Source organism: Schistocerca nitens, chromosome 10, assembly GCF_023898315.1.
Source record: "Schistocerca nitens isolate TAMUIC-IGC-003100 chromosome 10, iqSchNite1.1, whole genome shotgun sequence".
NCBI lineage: Eukaryota > Metazoa > Arthropoda > Insecta > Orthoptera > Acrididae > Schistocerca > Schistocerca nitens.
In genome coordinates, this window is record NC_064623.1 from 86592112 (window position 1) to 86610563 (window position 18452).

An 18452-nucleotide genomic window follows, 5' to 3' on the forward strand; every position below is an offset into this window, starting at 1 on the left:
TTGCATCCAAAATTCCCCACCTCACCTTCTGCCCAGGGAAAATAGGTGTTAATGGCTTGCTTTAGTCACACAGACTTGGAGGTACTAAACAATCTAAAAAAGTACTACTCCAATAGTTACAGTTATTTGCCTGCAAATGAAGTAAATACTGATGTAATGTCATTCAGTCTGCACTTATACCCCTAACACTCTGTATAAATAAAAAATGATAATGTATGTAGAAGTTCTCAAGTATCCTATATATACAGATCACAGACATATCTTTGGCCCGGAATCTCACTGACTGTAGTGGAACTGTCTTCAGTAATGAGTCCTCCTAACTGACGACTAGCGAAGATGAGTCTGGAAGTGCCCTGGACACCGACGATATTCTACTCCCCAATTTGTTGCCCTTCATGGCAAGCCATCTTGGGCTTACATTTCAGAAAGAAAATGCCTTCCCTCACATTGCAAGTTTCTAGATATCTTCACAACAGAGAATGTTTGGAGCATTATGGACAGTGTCCTCCAATCATATTGGGATTTTGACAATCCAAAACACCAGGTAGACTGAATTTGGTATGTTACCCTTCAGGAGGACATACAACAACTCTTATCAGCCAATGCCAAGCTGAATAACTGCTTGTATAACGGCCAGATGTGGATTAATGCATTATTTTCTTGCTGAATTTGTAAAGCCCTATCTCTTGAATAAATCATTTGCCTGTACATGTACATCACATCTACTTATTTCCATCCAATTTGGATAATTACCTCGTGGTGGAACACACCCACCTTTTTATTTGTTTTAGAGTGTATATTACAATGGATTGTTTTACAATCAAAGGATAAATGCACAGCTATTAGGTATGTCATAACCATTGTAGTGACCTTCTGTGATCTGTATAAAATAAATAAAAGTTCATGAGCATTTTGTTCAGTGTTTTATATTTATCTTTCTCACTAATGATTTACTTTTTGATGTAGGCAACGGTTCAAAAATGACCTAGCCCTCCTTTCTAACCTTACCTGACATATCTTCTTCCCTCTGTAAGGAACTAACAGCTCCAAAACCTAAGAACAGCTTATCACTTTTGGTAAAAGTGCACTTACAGTGTAGGCGTTTCCGCTGTTACTGCTGTCAGTAACAGTTCCCGTCATGAACTGTAGGGAGTCAACACAATGAATCACGAGTCTGATGCACTTAGTCAGTCAGATTCTCATTCACAATTTTCTATGGTTTGTAAAAAAATAAAAGTTAGTCAGTATTTTGTTAAGTTAGAATATAAAAATGGTGTCAGAATATTCGGCAAAATTGGAAGTAAGACATACAAGTAGGTTATGGCACTGATGGATGTATATCTGGGGCTGCTAATATCAGCATGCAACACATGAGCTACTGACATTGTAAGTACACTTTTAACCAGCTCTTAAATATGTTTATGGACAGTACTGGAATTTTGCCTCTTGAAGGCAAGTACTGGACAGCCATTCTGTCCATTTGTAATAATACAATTTTGACTAAGTTAAAAGCATGATATTAATTTTTTTCCTCCGATTATAAATATTCTTACATATGTATGACAAGAATACAAATTTTGCATACTTTTGCCCTCATTTGCAATTTTACTCGTCACTTACTTGATAGTGATGAGGGGTTTCTCATTCTCCCCCACAGGCTTGACGTTGATCAGGAATTCGAGGATGGTCTGAGCCCAGTAGCTACGGTACGAGAGAAGCCCCAGATCCGAAAGGGGCTTCTCCGGAGAGCCCGTCTTGCCTTCAAACTTTGACAGTTCGTAGCCTTAAAATAAAAAAATAATAATAGTTAAATTTGTTAGTCTCTACCATAGAGAGGTATAATACCTGGCACTGTATATTTAACAATAGACATTTCTTTTTGAAATAGTGGTACTCAAATGTTTTGTGCAATGATTAGCCTAAAAATAAGAAATACGGTAGATTGGAGAAATGTTTTAAGCACCTCTGAATGATGTTCAAAATCATGTAAGCCAGACAGATATCAGCTAATACTCTTTACAATTCTAAGTTATACACTGAAATTTAAATTCTCAATCAACATCGCATCTGCTGCAGATTATTTCGAGCATCAAATATTTCTCTCATCTATTTTGTTTCTTATTTTTAGATAAATCATTTTACAAACCATTTGCCATTTCTTCCATTTTTTATTTTCAAGTTTTTCTCAGAAAGTATGAAATACAATATACAGGGTAATTACAATTAAAGTTAAGCTTTCAAAACAATGTAGAAATAACACCACTGGTCAGAATGACGTCAAATTGCAATGGAATATTATCGTAGAAGGGGGAAAATAGTGTGAAAATTGATCAATAGATGGCGCTGTATGTGTCAGAATATGTAAATGAAAATACCTGTCATGCGCACGACCCACTCAAGTTGGTATAAACACGCCGGATACATGACTTTTCCTCCTTTCGCATCTGCGACATTCGCCATGACTGTCTCAATGCAGGATCGCACTCTGCTTGCAAAGCTGTATTACAATAACGGTGACTGCACACTTTGCTCTGCAGAAGTTGCGTAAACTGAAGGGTCGAAAAAAGGTGTTGGTCCGAAGACTGCCATGGGTCCGAACAAAATGATTCGGAAATTCGAAAAGACGGGTTCTTTTGATGTGTGACCTGGTAGGGGGAGGAAACGAACTGATTCGATGTCAGTGGAAGCAGTGGCCACAGCAATGCAGGAGGAGACGAGTGGTGGTGTGCAAACGTGTAGTGCGCGGAGAATTGCCCGAACACTGGACATACCTGTGAGCACGGTACGTAAAATCCTATGAAACATCCTTCTTTTCTATCCATTCAAAATTACCCCTGTGCACGAGGTGCTTCCTGTTGACATGCCAGCAAGAGAGACCTTTGCCTTAGAATTTCTTGCTCGCATGGAAGTGGACAATGATTGGCCTTGGAAGATTTTGTGAACAGATGAAGCACACTTCCATCTGATAGGATATGTCAATACACAGAATTGTCAAGTATGGGCAACAGAAAATTCACACGCAAATCAACCGATACCACTTCATCCTGGAATGTTACTGTGTTGTGTGGTTTTATGGCATCATTTATCATAGGGCCATATCTTTTCGAAGAGACAAGTGCTTCCGGTGCTGTTACCTGTACCATCACTGGTAAGCAATGTGAGTGTCTTTTGCGCAACCGCATCATTCCAGCTCTCTAGCAGCGTGGATGTGTACATGGGATCATTTTTATGGAAGAAGGTGCACCTCCACACATTGCAAATCCAGTTAAGCAGCTAATGAAGCACCATTTCGGAAATGCTAGAATTATCAGCCTTCATTTCCCTACAGCCTGGCCGTCCCGATCACATGATCTTAATCTGCATGACTTCTGGCTGTGGGGGAGTATTTGAAAGGTGTTGTGTTCAGTGTTCTGATGGAAAACTTAGCTGCATTGAAGACATGCATTGTGCAACACATTCTGCACATGATCCTGGAAATACTTCGGTCAGTTGTGGAACATGCTGTTTCTCGATTTCAACCTGTTGCAGAAAACAGGTGGACAGCATATTGAACATGTTTTGTGCAAGGAAATTAATAATCTGATTTGATTTTGATTTATACTTTTTATGCGGTTTCTGGCCTCAGGGCAATCAAAAACCAAAGTGATTGATGCTTTTATGCACGTTTTGGCCTCAGGATAATTAAAAACCGATGTGAGTGATGCTTTTTATGTGGTTTTTGGACTCAAGACAATTAAAAACTGATTTTTCCCATCCGATGTGATATGACCTTGCTGTGGTGAATGGGCTTACGTAACTAACAGTATCACACCTGTACACACTGAGTAGTACAGTTTGTTTAACGTCAAATATACACCTTAGGCACTGTTGTGTGATTCATTTGTCATTTGTAGTCGACCACTATTAAATTATGATGCTTACAGCAACATCTATTGCTACATTTTGTAACTATTTATTTTTCTTCTGCTATATGTTTCCCCCTTATCCGATAATATTCCGTTGCAATTTGACGTCATTCTGACCAGTGGTATTATTTCTACAGTGGTTTGAAAGTTTTACTTTAATTATAATCACCCTATATATAAATATTGACTGGTATTATATTATCATTAAGAGTATATAGATTTTTTTAAAAAAAGGAAAGTTTAATTTTCTGCTGTGATATGATATTTTTTAACACTTGATTTACAAAGCTAGCAGCAAGTGTTCATGAAAGATTTTGATTTCCCTAAAATCACTAGTCAATTTTTTCTTAGTTACCCTGATTACATCTAAGCAATTAAATCTTTCTTTGAAAAACTAGACTTCACACTTGATGAATTTGATACCCCATTTGGCCAATTCCCTTCTTCACTTGGCTACGAAAATTTTGTAAAAAATTCTCTCTCAAATCACTAAATAAGTTCATCTTAATTATCCTCATTCCATTCCAGCATTATGTATGAGGCCACTTGCGTCTCAAATTGTTCCGTAATAACATGTCAGAATCTGTATGTTGTTATGATCCACTGGGTGACCTGTACTAAGCCAATGTTCTGAAATTACAGATTTTCTTGGCTGTTGTAAACGTGTATGATGCTTATGCTCTGTACAACAAACATCTGCAGTGCTAAGGTCTGACTGGTTTATGAGACACTACAACAGCACAGAATACAGCTGGCATCTACCTAACACAGCCCAAGACCATTCTTCGTGGACTTTAAGAGAGGCTTTTACAGAAAGACTGTGTATTGCCTTCTTTCACAAACAAAATCGTTCCTCCAGTGCAACATATTTTCTTCCCCTTACATAATAACCTTACGATCTAATGAAAAGTGTGATGTAGTACTTACTGAATTCTATGAGGAGTTTCCCATACCCTTTCCGCTGGTAAGGGGGCATAGTCAGGATGCAGGCTACGTTATAGTCTTCCGTCGACTCCTTCTCCTTGCTGAAGTAGCCGACTATGTGGAAGCCACGGGCATCAGCGTCCGTCATTACGTAGAACAGGAACGGGTCCGTGTCGTAGTAGAGCGTCTTGTGGTCGAGGAAGAGTTTCGCCAACAAGCAGAGGTTCTGCGCGTACACCTTGTTTTTACGGCCATCTATCTCGAAGAATGAGATGCTATCTTTCCTATAAATTTCATTCCCTGGAGGATGCCGCAGGTTACATTTCATCTGCAGAGAAAATAAAGCAGCTGTACATTAATTGGTACTCTTGTGGAAAACACAACAGAGTGGTAGTATTACACCTGACTGGATTGTATTACAATTAACAGAAAAAAGTTTTACTGTATTTATTGGGTGGGTGAATTAGTTCATAGCATTTTTCTTTTACACATTGGTATTCCGGTCACTATGGGTTTACTTATCAATTGTCATATTTTATTTGTAGTTCACTGGTGCTATTTGAGTTTACACTATGTCATTTTGTCATTCGGAGACAGTGAACGGAGCTGTGGATGTTAGAAAATGGAGTGTCAAGTGGAGAAATATCAACATTTCAGACACATTCTTCTGTTTGAGATCAATATAGGGGTGAGAGCAGTGGAGGCAGCCAGAAACATTTACATTGTGTATGGGGATAATGCCACTGGACAAAGCATGGCAACAAAATAGTTTTCTTGTTTTGAGGAGGATCATTTTGACATTAGTGACACTCCATGTTCAGGAAGACATTCTTGGTGTTGCAAAAAGATGAACTGTGTCCATTCCACCACCGTGAAACATTTGCGTGCAATGCGGAAGGTTAAAAAATCGCGAGTATGGGCGTTGCATGCTTTAAGCCAAAATCACAAAAATCAGTAGGTGGTCACATGTGCATCTCTGCTTGCTCGTGATCAATTGGATTGTGAACACCACCAACCATTTCTATCCTGTATAATTACAGGTGATGAGAAATGGTGTCTTTATGCTAACATAAGAAACGGAAGGTATGCAGGGCAATAATGCCCTGTATAAACACCTGGGCACACCCGCAACAGGTAATGTTATGCATCTGGTGGAACAGCAATGGTTTGGCATATTACAAATATCTGAGAGCAACAACCAGGAAGACTACATGAAGTGACGCTATTCCACAATGATGTCTGCCCGCTTTCTGCTAGACTGCCAAAAACACTATACAGGAGTTGGGTTGGAAAACCTTTCTGCACCCACCTTATTCATCTTATCTTGGGCCCTCAGATTTTCATCTTTCCCGCTATTGAACAACCTTTTAAGGAACTACCTTTCCGGATCAAAATGCAATCTGAACATGGTTCTAAGACTTCTTTGCCTCAAAACCACAGGATTTCTACAGTCGTGGGATCGAAAGGTTACCCCAGCACTGGCAGACTGTTATAATTAGTTAAGGAGTCTCTATTTCTGATGACTAAAGTCTCTGTTATGTGTATCTGTCTATTAAACTAATGGAAAAATGCTACGAATTTATGCAACAATTTGATGAGTCCTGTAGTCTCCCTTGAGCTCACTTTGCAAAAGCAGCAATTTATTTTGAGAATTCAGACAAAATTTGTCTTAGAGTATCACAACAGCAACAACAAGCATCATCTGTGATAGAACCTCGCAAGTAACAGATTGACGGGAAAAGTGGTAAAATAAAACACTGGTACTGCTAACAAGTCTAGTCGTGCCTCTGCGCCAATGTTGCAACTTACGCATGCTCTTAATGAAAACCTGTAAATATCTACAAAAATATCTATACTACTATGATGGTTATTAACACTGGCAACCACAAATACCCTGCTTTTGGAATTTAGTGTATTAGGTTAGGTGGTGGTTAGTGTTTTAACGTCCCGTCGACAACGAGGTCATTAGAGACGGAGCGCAAGCTCGGGTTAGGGAAGGATTGGGAAGGAAATCGGCCGTGCCCTTTCAAAGGAACCATCCCGGCATTTGCCTGAGACGATTTAGGGAAATCACGGAAAACCTAAATCAGGATGGCCGGAGACGGGATTGAACCGTCGTCCTCCCGAATGCGAGTCCAGTGTGCTAACCACTGCGCCACCTCGCTCGGTAGTGTATTAGGAAAAAGAGAGCAATGGAAAGATGAAACATATGATTAGTATTTTCCTGCTATACTGCCATGACAGGATTATTATGTGCCCTGTATATAGAGCGCTGTTTTACTGTAAGTGCTATACAGAGACTCAAACTTAAGACACTTGCATTTTCTAGACCGAACAGTGAAAAGATTATTTCAAAAAACCCCATTGTCAATTTTTTCACTCTCCTGCTACACACAGCTGAATTTGAATGTTGCTGAATCTGAAACAGTACTGAGATGAACATGGAAGTTTGATTTTAATCAGCATGTTTAATGTAATTTCACCTTTTCTGGCAAATATTAGCATACCTTGAGGTTAATAATTTGGAATTACATATTAGTGTGTCCACGTGACTGTGTGAGGGGGAGGGGAGAAGGAGGGAGGGCGAGAGGGGAGGGACGGAAGGAGGGAGGGAGGGAGGGAGGGAGGGAGGGAGGGAGGGAGGGAGGGAGGGAGGGAGAGAGAGAGGGAGGGAGGGAGGGAAGGAAGGAGGGAGGGCGAGAGAGAGCGGGAGGGAGAGAGAGAGAGAGAGAGAGAGAGAGAGAGAGAGAGAAGGAGGGAGGGAGAGGAGGAGGACGAGGGAGGGAGGGAGAAAAAAAGGGAGAGGGGGAGAGAGAGAGGGGGGGAGGTAGGGAGCGAGGGCGAGAGAGAGAGGGAGGGAGGGCGAGAGAGAGAGGGAGGGAGGGCGAGAGAGAGAGGGAGGGAGGGAGGGAAGGAGGGAGGGTGAGAGAGAGGGAGGGAGGGTTTGAGAGAGGGGGGAGGGTGAGAGAGAGAGAGAGAGAGAGCGAGAGAGAGCGAGGGCGAGAGAGAGAGAGAGAGAGAGAGAGAGAGAGAGAGAGAGAGAGCGAGGGCGAGAGAGAGAGAGAGAGAGAGAGAGAGAGAGAGAGAGAGCGAAGGCGAGAGAGAGAGAGAGAGAGAGAGAGAGAGCGAAGGCGAGAGAGAGAGAGAGAGAGAGAGGGCGAGAGAGAGAGAGAGAGAGGGCGAGAGAGAGAGCGAGGGCGAGAGAGAGAGCGAGGGCGAGAGAGAGAGCGAGGGCGAGAGAGAGAGAGCGAGGGCGAGAGAGAGAGAGAGAGAGCGAGGGCGAGAGAGAGAGAGCGAGGGCGAGAGAGAGAGAGCGAGGGCGAGAGAGAGAGCGAGGGCGAGAGAGAGAGAGAGCGAGGGCGAGAGAGAGAGCGAGGGCGAGAGAGAGAGAGCGAGGGCGAGAGAGAGAGCGAGGGCGAGAGAGAGAGCGAGGGCGAGAGAGAGAGTGGGGGGGAGCAAGAGAGAGAGAGGGAGAGATTGATGAGGGCGTGAGAGAGAGAGAGTGGGGGGGAGGGGAGAGAGAGACAGAGAGAGAGGGGGGAGAGAGAGACAGAGTAAGAGGGGGGAGGGAGAGACAGAGAGGGGGGAGAGACAGAGAGAGGCGGGAGGGAGAGCCAGAGAGGGGGGAGGGAGAGCCAGAGAGAGAGGGGCGGGAGAGAGAGACAGAGTAAGAGGGGGAGGGAGAGACAGAGTAAGAGGGGGGAGGGAGAGACAGAGAGGGGGGAGAGACAGAGAGAGGGGGAAGGGAGAGCCAGAGAGAGGGGGGAGAGACAGAGAGAGGGGGAAGGGAGAGCCAGAGAGAGGGGGGAGGGAGAGCCAGAGAGAGGAGGGAGAGAGAGGGGGGAGAGAGTAGAGAGGGGGGAGGGAGAGACAGTGCGAGGGGGGAGAGAGAGAGGGGGGGAGGGTGAGAGAGAGAGGGGGGAGGGCGAGAGAGAGGGGGGGGCGAGAGAGAGGGGGGAGGGCGAGAGAGAGGGGGGGAGGGCGAGTGAGAGGGGGGGAGGGCGAGTGAGAGAGGGGGAGGGAGAGAGAGGGGGGAGGGGGGAGAGAGAGGGGGAGGGAGAGAGGGGGAGGGAGAGAGAGGGGGGAGGGGGAGAGAGAGGGGGGAGGGAGAGAGAGGGGTGTAGAGAGAGAGGGAGGGGGTGTCGAGAGAGAGAGAGAGAGAGAGAGAGAGAGAGAGAGAGAGAGAGAGAGGGGGGGGGTGTCGAGAGAGAGAGAGAGAGGGGGGGGTGTCGAGAGAGAGAGGGGGGGTGTCGAGAGAGGGGGTGTCGAGAGAGAGAGGGGGGTGTCGAGAGAGAGAGGGGGTGTCGAGAGAGAGAGGGGGGTGTCGAGAGAGAGAGGGGGGTGTCGAGAGAGAGAGGGGGGTGTCGAGAGAGAGAGGGGGGTGTCGAGAGAGAGAGGGGGGTGTCGAGAGAGAGAGGGGGGTGTCGAGAGAGAGAGAGGGGGGTGTCGAGAGAGAGAGGGGGGTGTCGAGAGAGAGAGGGGGGTGTCGAGAGAGAGAGGGGGGTGTCGAGAGAGAGAGAGGGGGTGTCGAGAGAGAGAGGGGGGTGTCGAGAGAGAGAGGGGGGAGTCGAGAGAGAGGGGGGGGAGTCGAGAGAGAGGGGGGGGAGTCGAGAGTGAGAGGGGGGAGTCGAGAGTGAGAGGGGGGAGTCGAGAGTGAGAGGGGGGAGTCGAGAGTGAGAGGGGGTGGTCGAGAGTGAGAGGGGGTGGTCGAGAGTGAGAGGGGGTGGTCGAGAGTGAGAGGGGGTGGTCGAGAGTGAGAGGGGGTGGTCGAGAGAGAGGGGGGGTCGAGAGAGAGAGGGGGGGTCGAGAGAGAGAGGGGGGCGAGAGAGAGGGGGTGGGCGAGAGAGAGGGGGGGGCGAGAGAGAGGGTGGGCGAGAGAGAGGGGGGGGGGCGAGAGAGAGGGGGGCGAGAGAGAGGGGGGAGAGAGAGGGGGGAGAGAGAGAGGGGGGCGAGAGAGAGAGAGGGGGGGGCGAGAGAGAGAGAGGGCGGGGGCGAGAGAGAGAGAGGGGGCGAGAGAGAGGGGGGGCGAAAGAGAGGGGGGGCGAAAGAGAGGGGGGGCGAGAGAGAGAGAGATGGGGGAGAGGGGGGCGAGGGGGAGAGGGGGGCGAGAGAGAGAGGGGGCGAGGGGGAGAGGGGGGCGAGAGAGAGAGAGAGGGGGGGCGAGAGAGGGAGAGGGGGCGAGAGAGAGAGGGGGGGCGAGAGAGAGAGAGGGGGGCGAGAGAGAGAGGGGGGGCGAGAGAGAGAGCGGGGGGCGAGAGAGAGAGGGGGGAGGCGAGAGAGAGAGGGGGGAGGCGAGAGAGAGAGGGGGGAGGCGAGAGAGAGAGGGGGGAGGCGAGAGAGAGAGGGGGGAGGCGAGAGAGAGAGGGGGGAGGCGAGAGAGAGAGGGGGGGCGAGAGAGAGGGGGGCGAGAGAGAGAGAGGGGGGGCGAGAGAGGGAGAGGGGGGCGAGAGAGAGGGGGGGCGAGAGAGGGAGAGGGGGGCGAGAGAGGGAGAGGGGGGCGAGAGAGGGAGAGGGCGGCGAGAGAGAGAGGGGGGGCGAGAGAGAGAGGGGGGGCGAGAGAGAGAGGGGGGGCGAGAGAGAGGGGGGGGCGAGAGAGAGAGGGGGGGCGAGAGAGGGGTGGGGCGAGAGAGAGGGGTGGGGCGAGAGGGAGAGGGGGGCGAGAGAGAGAGAGGGGGGCGAGAGAGAGGGGGGGCGAGAGAGAGGGGGGGGCGAGAGAGAGAGGGGGCGAGAGAGAGAGAGGGGGGCGAGAGAGAGAGGGGGGGCGAGAGAGAGAGGGGGGCGAGAGAGAGAGAGAGGGGGGCGAGAGAGAGAGGGGGGGCGAGAGAGAGAGAGGGGGGGCGAGAGAGAGAGAGGGGGGGCGAGAGAGAGAGGGGGGCGAGTGAGAGAGAGGGGGGCGAGTGTGAGAGAGGGGGGCGAGTGAGAGAGAGGGGGGGCGAGTGAGAGAGAGGGGGGCGAGTGAGAGAGAGGGGGGGGCGAGAGACTTTGAAGAACAACTATGTTAGAATACCAAACCACTAGAAACCCTTTTAATGCTTAAGGCTCATCGATCACCACTTTTCCAATTTTCAAAGTAGTGACCTATCTTCATATTACCGAATTATTTATTGGACTGGACAAAACAAAACTATCAGTGTACCACAGTATGTAAAGAGGGTCGACAGCATTATCACAGTGGTAACACTACTTGCCATCAGATCAGTGAAGCTGTTGGGCTTGGCTAGCATTTGGATGGGTGACTGTCCAGTCTGCTGAGCGCTGTTGGCAAGCAGGGTGCACTCAGCCCTTATGACGCAAATGAGAAGTAGCAGCTCCGGTCACGAAAACTGACAATGACCAGAAGAGCGGTGTGCTGACCACATGCCCCTCCATATCCGCATCCAGAGACGCCTATGGGCTGAGGATGACACGGCAGCCTTTGAAGGTCTGTTCGGATGGAGTTTAGTTTTTTTAAAAGGGTGTTTATGCTTTTTCAGGTTTCTAGTTTTGCACCTCCTGTGACAGACATGTGCAACATTGGCATTTGTGTGAAAAAAAATTGTAATGTGTCCCTGTAAGACGCCCACCCCCATTTTGGCAACAGTCTCATTCCTACCCACACACCTTTGATGAGCACATTAAATCTGAACCCATCGGAGACTTTTATGGCCATTCAGCTGGCTGGTGCCTCGAAGCTGCTCTGGCACCTGGGCACCGATATCCCAGCTGCGGGGGTGTCCGACATCATTAACACACCTAACAGCTAACACGAATTTCTGAGCTGTGGCCTTTGTTTCGACACCTTGCTGTTCCAAGCGTCACTCATCCCGAGGGTGACATTGGGCAACACGCTTTAACACCGTTACAGAGAAAGGCTGCAGACACTTTTGGGCCAAATTTCAAACTTAAACATTGCAATGGGACACAATTACGGTTCTTTCAAAAAGGAATACTTTTTTGCACTGTGTATATGCACTGCAGCACCAAAGAAACTGAAATAGGCATGTGTATTCAAATACAGAGATATGTAAACATGCAGAATACGGTGCTTTGGTCTGTAATGCCTATCTAAGACAACAAGTGTCAGGCACAATTGTTAGATTGGTTACTGCTGCTACAATGGCAGTTTATTGACATTTAAGTGAGTCTGAACATAGTATTATAGTTTCTGTATGAGCGATGGGACACAGCATCTCCGAGGCAGCGATGAAATGGGGATTTTCCTGTACGGCCATTTCATGAGTATACCGCGAATATCAGAAATCCGGTAAAACATCAAATCTCCAACATTACTGTGGCCGGAAAAAGATCCTGCAAGAATGGGAGAGAATTGTTCAATGTGATAGAAATGCAACCGTTCTGCAAATTGCTGCAGATTTCAATCCTGGGGCATCAACAAGTGTCAGCATGCGAACTATTCAACAAAACATCATCGATATGGGCTTTCGGGGATGAAGGTCTACTCGTGTACCCTTGATGACTGCACGACAGAAAGCTTTACGCCTCGCCTGGGCCCGTCAACAACGACATTGGACTGTTGATGACTGGAAACATGTCACCTGATCGGACGAGTCTCGTTTCAAACTGTATCAAGTGGATGGACATGTACGGGTATGGAGATGACCTCATGAATCCGTAGAGCCTGCATGTCAGCAGCGGATTGTTCACACTGGTGGAGGCTCTGTAATAGAGTGAGGCATGTGCAGTTGGTGTGATACAGGACCCCTGATATGTCTAGATATGACTCTGACAGGAGACATGTACGTAAGCATCCTGTCTAATCACGTGCATCAATTCATGTCCACTGTGCATTCTGACAGATTTGGACAATTCCAACAGGACAATGCGACACCCCACATGTTCAGAATTGCTAAAGAGTGGCTCCAGGAGCATTCTTCTGAGTTTAAACACTCCCGCTGGGTACCAGACTCCCCAGACATGAACATTATTGAGCATATCTGGGATGCCTTGCAACATGCTGGTCAGAAGAGATTCCAACCCCTCATACTCCTATGGATTTATGGAGAGCCCTACAGGATTGATGGTGTCAGTTCCCTCCAGCACTACTTCATACATTAGTCGAGTCCATGACACGTTGTATTGCAGCATTTCTGTATGTTTGCAGGGGCGCTACACAATATTAGGCAGGTGTACACAATATTAGGCAGGTGTAACAGTTTCTTTGGCCACATGCCACCACCGAGGCATCGGTTTTCTAACAGCAGTCAACCGATCTGAAATTACATGACTGGTTGATGTTTTCAGTACCAAATTTTTCCATGAACGAAAGTAATGTGGGTCAACAGTCTTGTCGCAATGGTAACACTGGTTCCCGTCAGGTCACCAAAGTTAAGCACTGCCGGTCTTGGCTAGCACTAGGATGGGTGACCATCCGGTCTGCCAAGTTCTGTTGGCAAGCAGGGTGCACTCAGCCCTTGTGAGGCAAACTGGGGAGCTACTTGACTGAGAAGTAGTGACTCCGGTCTCATAAACTGACATACAGCAGGGAGAGCAGTGTGCAGCCCACATGGCACACCACATCCGCATCCAGTGACGCTCCTAGTTGTGGACGACACAGCGGTCGGTCAGTACCGTTGGGTCTTTTGAGACCTGTTCGGACGGAGTTTAGTTTAGAGTATGTAAAGAGAATTACTGACAAGGTGTGTGGTGTTCATTACGGTAAGCCCAACTCTACACTGTAGCATAATGATGCAGAGCTGCCAGTGCAAGACTGGTGTCTTAATAGAAGTGCACTATCTGCTGTGAGTGAGAAATGGACAGCTAGCATATTGTCTGCCCATTGCAACCTGAGTGCCATTAAACGATTTTGGAGAGAAGTTTGAACCAGTGCCTGGAACTCCTGGTTTTTTTTTTGTGTGTGTGTGTGTGTGTGTGTGTGTGTGTGTGTGTGTGTGTGTGTGGAGGGGGGGGGGGATGCAAATGTAAAGTGCCAGATCACATATACTGCCTAAGTTACAGTAATTTTCTCTGACCAAGAATGATGGTAATCTTGAGAATGATAGCTACAGAACTTATATGTGCACTGCAAAACATCAACTATATCTTTTCACAGCTGCATTTAGGACTTTTATATTTACTTACCTAACGACTGTCGATAATACCAAATGCTACGAGGATCTTTATGTTAGATGGTAAATAAATACTTCACACACAGATACATGAAAACATTGTCAAGCTGCCCAACCATGCACTAACAAATGGGTTCCTTCCTTTATTGAGGAATATTACACTTTATTTTCCATCACAAACCACAGACTTTGCCATGGTGGAGTGGCTTGTGTGCCTCAACGATACAAACAGGTGTAAACATATCAAAGGAGTATCTGTGCAGAGGACAGGCTAGCATATGGCACTGTAACATTATCCAATATGGCCACATTACAATGGTGCTGCGAATGGCTGGGAAAAAAAAGGGAAACTAGAGCTGTTATATTTCCCACAAACATGCGACTTTACTGTATGGTTTAACGATGTACAATCTTCTGGAGGAAAAATAGCCCCCGCATTCAGATCTCCTGGTGGGGACTACCAGGAGGATGTTATTGTATGAGACGAATCTGATGTCTGAGGGTAGAGGGTGTAAAGTGAGGTCTCTTATAGAGCAGGTAGGTTAGACAACTCAGAAAGAGAAATGGATGGGTTGAAGTTCAATAGTGGGAATTACTAAAGTATAGGGGCAGGAAGACCAAGATTTATGATCAGCTGAGACCAGAATTATCAACAGAAAATGAAATAGTGGTAATGCATGAGTACAATCAACATGGAGTAAGAGAACAGGAATGGGAGTGAGCTACTATTATAAATTAACACTGCATGGAGAAAGACTGAACAGTTTTCTAATTATCTTAATATGCTACTTGTTAATGCATGCAAAGACAGTGCTGATTACTTGCTAGTATAGTGCTTGTGTTTGGACATTTAACTGTGAACGCAATATGTGCAGTACCATGAATAATGGCAGTATCACATTGACATTATTCATGGTACTGCACATGTGGAAATAGTAACTCATTGAACATAAAGTCACTTTTAAAAAACTAGTGAAGAACTCTTGCTTGCTGAAAAAACATTTTTTCAACAGATTCTTAAGGTATTTAGTGGTGAATAAAGTAGTGAACTTCCAAACATTTTCGATCCAGGACAGTATTTAAGTGATCAGAAGATATACATTCGAAGGAAGATATATTTTGGGTCAAAGTCACGATGTAGATAGATGTATTTACTAGTAGTACAAGAGGAAAGGCAGATATTTAATTGTCGAAAGGAAATGGACAATGGTGCAGAAGTACTATGACATCAGACTTTTCTCTGTATGAACTATGAAAATGATCCATGGTCATGCTGCCAATGAAACTTATATTGTGTGTAAAACTAAATGGTTAGACTAATTATATATCAGAAGTGTCCCTTCTGTTAAGGAATAAATATTTGCATTAACTGTGAAAGATATTTGCTGTGGGATTTTTATTTTAGCTTTTCATTTTCATCTAACCTGAGAGAGCCTTAATTAAAAATTATACTGAGCAAAACATTCAATGATTAGTTACCTACATAAATATCAATTGCTGCTGAAGGAATTACATTTAACAGAATGTCTACAGATTAAAGCAGAAAATGTCTTTTGGTATTTTAAATGTGGTATAGGCTTTATGAAAACAATATAACCGCAGCCATACCTATTCAGTGAATAGTCAGAACAAAAAGTATTACGCTGCATAATTAGCAACTGAAGGTTGGCATTGTAAGAGTATTTTGTTTCTATTGGATATTCAAGCTGTTGATTTCCTTATGTAGTACTCAGATCATGATGATGTTTATCAGAAATGATTTTTCTTCATTAAATTAGTTTGCAGCAAGAGATTATTTTCACAAAGCTTCTCCCCGCATTCAAAGTAAATTTACTGACACTGTATTTAATATTTTGCAATAACTTGGGTGTTGTGGCAATTAATATAAGCTGATGTTAGGTGAAGTTAGTGTATAGTAGAGAGTATTTACGCAAAAGATTGTAGCATGACTTTAAATTTGAGCACTGTTTTGGCACATACACTGTGTTTTGGTATCAGTAAGTCATTCAGTAGCTTATGCTCCAGTTCCTTCCATCTTTAAGTTCATATTACTAAGTAAATATTCAGTTGCGGATCAATTTATTTTCTTACCTAACATCCCTTACTTTTTTAAGAGTACTAGGGGTCTGTGACAAGAGCACCACTTCCTTGGTCGGCTCAATTGTTGCCCTGATTAATTACAGCATGTTCTTTAATAGGCAAATGTTTGGATAGTGGTAAGTTTTTAGGGTCAGTGTGTAAAACACACACACGCACGTGCACACACACACAGTCTCTGGTCACTATGGCCGCACTTATGGGAGTAGCAATCTGGCATGGGTACTGAGGATAGGGAAGTGGTGTTGGGCAGGAATAGCAGGGTAGGGGTTGGTGAAAGTGAAGAGCTGCTTCTGATAGTGTGCAAGGATGTGGTGGGGACAGGGTAGGGCTGCTGGGAGCAGTTGGGATGTTTGGGGGTGAGAGGGAACCAGAAGAGGAGAGAACTGGAGGAGGGGAAAAAGACTAGTGGATGCATTGATGGATCAGAAGACTGTGTAGTGCTCGAGTGTGAGCTGGGAATGGACAGGTGGGCAGAGGACAAGGACTATTGACGATTGGGGCCATGGGTGTAAACAGGAACACAGAATATACTGCAGGGAGAGTTCCCACCTGCACAATTCAGAAAATCTGGTGTTGGTAGGAAGGATCCTGATGGTGCTGGCTGTGAAGCAGTCACTGAAATGATGAACAATGTGTTGGGCAGCATGTTTAGCAATCAGGTGGTCAGCTGTCTCTTGGCCACAGTTTGTCAGTGCATATTCGTGTGGACAGTATGTTAGTTGTCATGTCCATGCAGAAAGCATTACAGTGATTGCAGCTTAGTTTGCAGATCACATGTCTGCTTTCACAACTATTCCTGCCTTTGATGGGATAGGAGATGCCTGTGACCAGATTGGAGCAGGTGATGGTGGAAGGATTTATGGGACAGGTCTTGCCTCTAGGTCTCCCACAGTGATATGAGCTATGAGGCAATGCATTGGGAGCAGGTGTGGAGTAAAGGTGGAGCAGGGATGGACAAGGATATTGCATAGGTTTGGTGGGTGGAATACCAATTGGAAGGGATGGGGAGGATAGTGTGTGGGATATTCCTTATGTAAGGGCACAATATAAGGTGGTTGAAACCCTGGTGGAGAATATGATTCAGTTGCTCCTGTCCTGGGTGGTACTGGGTTACAAGGGGAGTGAGCTTCCTTGTAGACAGACAGTGAGAATGTTGGAGGTGGTAGGTGACTGGAGAGACAAGGCATAGGAGATATATTCCTGTACAAGGTTGAGAGGATAATTTCAATCTATGAAATACTTAACCAAACAGGTGGTGTATTTGGAGAGGGACTGCCCATCCCTACAGATGCTATAACTACAGGTGGCTTGGCTGTATGGAAGGGACTTCCTGGGAATGGAATGGAATGGAATGGGTGCAGCTGTTGAAGTGGAGGTATTGCTGGTTGTTGTTAAGTATGATATTTGCCGGAGGTACTGAAGTAGCCATCTTTGAGATGGAGGTCAACATCTAGGAAGGTGGCTCGTTGGTATGAGGAGGACCAGGTAAATTGAACAGAGATGATGTTGAGGTTCTGGAGGAATGCGTACAGGGTGTCCTCACGCTCGGAACAAATCACAAAGATCTCATTAATGAATCTGAGCCAGGTGGAGGGTATGGGATTCTGTGTGGTTAGTAAGAATTCCAGTAGAAGGGCCATGAACAGGGAGGCATAGGATGGTACCATGCTTGTGCCCACCGATGTACCACGGATCTGTTTAGTTATGCCTTCAAAGGAAAAGAAATTGTGGGTGAGGATATAGCTGATCATGGTGACCAGGAAGGACTTTGTAAATCTGTAGTCAGTCAGGCATTTGGAAAGGTAGTGTTCAATAGAGTCAAGTCCATAGGCATTGGGGACTACAGTATAGAGGGAGTAATGACATGAGGAGCATCCTGTTGGATTTCTGGAATGGAGTCACTGTGGCAGGGTTTTTATGCAGATGGATGTAACAGCCGGCAGACTCTCTCTGCCAGGTAATCACTGCAGTTCCAAACCATTGTGGCAGAGCCTTTGTCAGTAGGTAGGATTATAAGGTTGGGATCAGTTTTTAGGTGGTGGATTGCGATTCTTTCTGCTGATGCAAGGTTGGTTTCCATGTTGAGGGGTTTGGGAAATGATTGTGAAGCAAGGTTTGAGGTTAAGAAATTCTGGAAGGTTAACAAGGGGTGATTTGGGGCGCAGTGTGGGTGGATCACGGTTGGATGGATGAGTGAACTGAGTCAGGCAGTGTTCAGTATTAATTTTGGGTTGAGCACAATTGGTAGGGATGGTGGCAAAGAAGTGTCTCCAATGTAGAGACTGGGAGAGGAGAGATCTTTAATAAGTCAAGCAAGATCGAATTCGGGAGTGGAGCAAAAGGTAGGGCCTATGGAAAGGCCTGATGCTTCTTTGGGACTAACGCTCTTGGAGGACAGCTCATGACTGTATTTTGGGCCTGCTTATGTTCTAGATTGTGAATAATGGTGGGAGGGAGT

General features: G+C 46.1%; 1 protein-coding gene across 1 annotated transcript in view; it reads right to left on the reverse strand.

Moving 5' to 3' along the window:
• The window catches only part of LOC126210450 (histone acetyltransferase Tip60-like), a 127107-nt gene that overhangs the window by 18116 nt on the left and 90539 nt on the right, over nt 1-18452 (reverse strand). The window contains exons 7-8 of the mRNA XM_049939682.1: nt 4833-5157; nt 1621-1783 (exon numbers count right to left, since the gene is read on the reverse strand). Coding sequence (XP_049795639.1) covers nt 1621-1783; nt 4833-5157 — 488 coding nt within the window. The remainder of the gene's footprint in view (nt 1-1620; nt 1784-4832; nt 5158-18452) is intronic.